Here is a 4162-nt window from a genome sequence, read left to right as displayed (position 1 = left end):
ATAAGTTTTTGTGTGGATAGATGTTTTCCCTTTTCTTGGGTCTATACCTACGAGTGAAATTGCTAAGTCATTTGGCAATTCTGTTTAACTTTTCAAAGAACTGCCAGACTGTATTCCATAGAAACTGACATTTTATCAAGCTCTCATTGCACAGATGGGGAAACAAGGCTGAAGACAAGTGCTAGCTTGTCCAGGAAAGCTCCTGCTGGGCTCCTGACCTGTGGAGAGCTCTGGAGTAGTTTGCTTTCTCCCTTTAATTAGAGATGGTAGTCACAGGATGAAGATTTTGAGGTGAGAGGAAGGTGATGTTCAGGGACCTTCTGTATGTCCCTGCCCAAGTGATCTTGTTAGTTCTAGGCCAGCACTACCATTCATTTACTCCCTTGACCATGAACTGCTGAGGATCTGTGCTCAATGCTTGGCATCCATGACTGCCTTTGGGGATGGATACAGTGGTTTGCACCCATCAGCTAGATGAGGAAACTGAGGCTTGGAGAAGTAAAAGAATTAGCAACACTGCAACCATGGGCTGCACTGCTTGGTAACAAGCATTTCTCCACTTTATACTCACTACGCCACAGCCTCCCAGGACCTCAGGGACAACAGAGGAATCACCCAGCATTGGTATATTATCCAAAAGTCTCTAAGAACTAGGTCACCCAAGAAATTGAAAGCCAGTACATCTCTTTGGAGTAGCCCCTTGACACATCCTCTACCTAGCAAGCTCACTGTAGAATCTCTAGCCCTAATATTGACTATGCTGCTGTCAGCTCACTGTACTACAGACCCCTCCATTATTGGTCTCAAAGAAGCACCCAATTAGGTCCCATCCAGGTCCCTGCTTTTAGTTAACAGAAATAAGACAGGACTAGGTAATAGGCATAGGGAGTGTGAACTCCTGGGCACTCTAGGCACATCACATCACCCCAGTACCCAGTAACACAGGTCTGCTGTGGCCCAAGAGGAGACCCAATCCTCCCACGCCCACAGCTCTGGCCCAGCCCTAAGTGGCAGTGAAAGCAGGCAGAATGCAGGATGGGAGGCTTTATTTCACTTGGGGGGTTGGGCGGAGCCTAGATAGAGGGCAGCAGGCTAGGCAGGAGGGGCTGGCAATTGTACAGGAACTGGATGGGGGAAGGGCTGCCCTGAGGCCTTGGGAAGGAGAAACTGAGGCAGGCCCCTGTTGAGACCTAACCCAGGGGGGAGTGGGAGGATAGGAATTGGGTCTGGAGGAATAAGGGCCCCCTCCTTCCCGGCTGGACATGGGGCCTGGGCCCTGCCTCATTTCCTCCTGTAGGGCCTCAGTCCCTCCTGCTCACTAGGCCATGCAACCCTCAAACCTCACTGTCCCTGCCCCAGAGGAGGGGGCTAGGCCAGAAAGGGTAGTGGACAGGGAGCCTGGGAGAGTTAGGGAGCGCGGGGTGGGGTCCACGGTGCTCAGAAGGGGTAGCAGCCACCTGGCAGTCAGTTCCTGGCAGCGATGACCACAGAGAGAGCCACGCCCCCCAGGGCAACAGCAGTTGCTCCAAACAGCCACTTCCATGGGATGGACTGTAGATAAAGGGAAGGGAGGAGGTGGCTGGAGGGCAGTCAAGACTGATATCTTGGGCCTCAGGTACCAACACGACCCACACAGGCCTTTCACTGCCTAAACATGCATTTCCTGCCTCCTGGCAAACTCCTACATGTGCATCCGAACTCAAGCTAAATTTCACCTCCTCTGGGAAACCTCCCCTTCCCTCTGGAAGAGCCATCACTCCCCACCCCAAATCCTACATGTTGTGTTCCACCTTCTGCTTTGACCCGGGTCACATGGGACTAGGGCCTGTGTCCCCACTATGGTCCAGCACAGCCCAGGTGACAAGGACATCAATGTTTGCAAGATGAAGACACTCTCTTTACGTAGTCTACTCTGCCCTTCCCCAAGAAGCCTCCCTGCCACCAACCCCGGCTCACCCAGGCACCCTTGCCAGGACACTTAGCAGGCAGCCGGCTGGGGTTGCCCAGCATTTTCCGGTACAGGGCGGTCTCTGTGCTCCGCTGGGCCGCGTGCTTTTTCACTAGCTTCGAGAGCTCCGCGTGGATCGTCTGGGAGAAGTGAGTGGTGGTTGGGTTAAGAGCATGTGGCGGCAGCAGCCAATGTGGCCACCATCACTGGCACTGTGCCCTTCTGGGGCCCTGGGTCACTCTGGGATTGGGACCACTGGAACACAAGGGTCCCATCTACCCCTCTCTGGGTGTCAGCAAACTGGGGACTGCCATCTCCATGCCTCTAGGGAGCCCGTGGTCGGAGCAGAGCACAAGGTTCTGGGAGAAAAGCTGGGACATTGGCACTGGCCATGCTGATAGCACCCTTGGCTTCTGGGACCCCATGTTCAGGATGAGCCTATGTAGGGGTCATAAGGGTCTCAGCAAGCTGGCTGGGGCCCTTCGGCCACCGCCCCTTCCCAGGTAGAAACACAACAGGAAAAGCCACAGCAAGAATGATTCAGGACTCACTTGAATTTTTATATTCAAGGAGAAACTGCGTGAAGCCCCAAGTCTGGATGGCTGGTGGCTGTGTGTATTACTACATCTTCACCCTCCACCACATTCCAGGCAGGCCACTAGGTCTGCACAAAGGCAGCTCAGAGTTCAGATCCTGCTGGAGAGAGAAATTTCAGGGACTTCTACGGGAGCTGCTCCAACAGCTAGGAATACAGGAAGTTCCTGTCAGTCCCCTGCCACTTCTGAATTTGTACAAGCCTCTTCACAATTAAAAAGTAAAAACAAAAATCCTCTCCACAAATTGCCACTGGCAAACCATTTAACCACAGCACGAGAGAACAGGAAACTCTAGACACTATTAACAAAGCTGTGCACCTAAGGTTTTGTTAATAACCAATACACTGTTCTGGTCACACAAACAAGTTCTTCAAGTCGCCTTCCCCATGTCCAGCACCCAAAAGCACCAAAAGCACCTGAGTCGCTCTCATTTTAGCCCAGTCTAGCACATTGCCCAATGGGTATGATTCAATACAAAAATTGCCAAGTCACTTAAATTTCCAGACAGCTTCTGAGAAAAACACAGGTTTGGGTCCCCCGAATTTTAGCCCAGGCAGCCAAGTTGGCCAGGATGGCTTGAAGAAGCTCTTTGAGGGAGTCCCTCCTAGTGACCGACTCTAACGAACACAGCTGGGCTCCATGTGGAACCTGCCTGAGTCTGCAGTTACCTTCACCCTCACAGGAGGAAGATCTAGCTTTAGTGAGGGGATGTAACCAACACCCTAAATTAAAAATAGCTGCGTGACAGCATGAGGTGAATGCACAGGCAGGCCTTCCGGAGGACCCATGGATCCAGCAAGGGCAGCATGACAGGGAAGGCGGGGCTCCTAACCCACAGTGACCAGGTACCAAGTTCACCTTATTTACATGACTCATGAGCTCTCCCACAGCTGCCTCTAGGAAGTCTGCCTTCCTGCAGGACAAGTCACTCAGGATGGAATTCTGCAGCGAAGGGAGGCTCAGGCCAACCACTGTGCCCCTACCTCCTCCTCCTCTTCCTCCTCCTCCTCCTTCTCCTCGTGCAGGACTTGGGAGCCCGAGAGAGGCCGGGAAGCCAGCCCCTGAGAGAAGCTATCGGCCACCCAGCCTGGCTTCCTCGGCCGTTCTCTGCTGGGTGACCCTTGGGCAAGCCAGAAACCTCTCTGGGCTTCCGTTTCTACCTGGAAAACGAAGACAAAGAAGTGCCTACCTCGTAGACGTGTTGTGAGGAAACCATGATAAAGCGTGTGTATGTGTGCAGATCAGTGGTTCTCAACCTTCCTGACGCCGCGACCCCCTTAATACAGCTCCTCATGCGGTGGGGACCCCCAATTTCATGGTGACACATTGAACATCATGAAAGCACAGTGATCAATCACAAAATCAATATGTGATTATAGATGTGTTTTCCGAGGGTCTGAGGCGACCCCTGTGAAAGGGGCCGCGACCCACAGGTTGAGAACCGCTGGTTTAGACAATGAATTTTTTTTTTTAAAGGAATAAATTTAATCTATTTATCAGTCATTGTTTGTATCCATGTCGTTTTCATATCATGGCTTTGTGGCTGCTACATCACATTGTGATCGCTTATTTATGAATCAATTTACATATTATTTCCCTATGCATTTTATTCATTTTC

The 4162-nt window shown here is 51.8% G+C and overlaps 1 protein-coding gene across 2 annotated transcripts in view; it reads right to left on the bottom strand.

The window, feature by feature from the left end:
- Nucleotides 1-1029: 1029 nt before the first annotated feature.
- FKBP8 (FK506 binding protein 8) overlaps nucleotides 1030-4162 on the bottom strand; it is a 19754-nt gene continuing 16621 nt past the window's right edge. For both annotated transcript variants that reach the window (XM_015557722.1, XM_015557723.1), the window contains exons 7-8: nucleotides 1957-2088; nucleotides 1030-1551 (exon numbers count right to left, since the gene is read on the bottom strand). In XM_015557722.1, the coding sequence (XP_015413208.1) occupies nucleotides 1465-1551; nucleotides 1957-2088 (219 nt within the window). In that variant the 3' untranslated portion in view covers nucleotides 1030-1464. The remainder of the gene's footprint in view (nucleotides 1552-1956; nucleotides 2089-4162) is intronic.

This window comes from Myotis davidii, unplaced genomic scaffold (genome assembly GCF_000327345.1).
Source record: "Myotis davidii unplaced genomic scaffold, ASM32734v1 scaffold448, whole genome shotgun sequence".
NCBI lineage: Eukaryota > Metazoa > Chordata > Mammalia > Chiroptera > Vespertilionidae > Myotis > Myotis davidii.
This window is presented reverse-complemented; position numbering and strand designations above follow the sequence as displayed.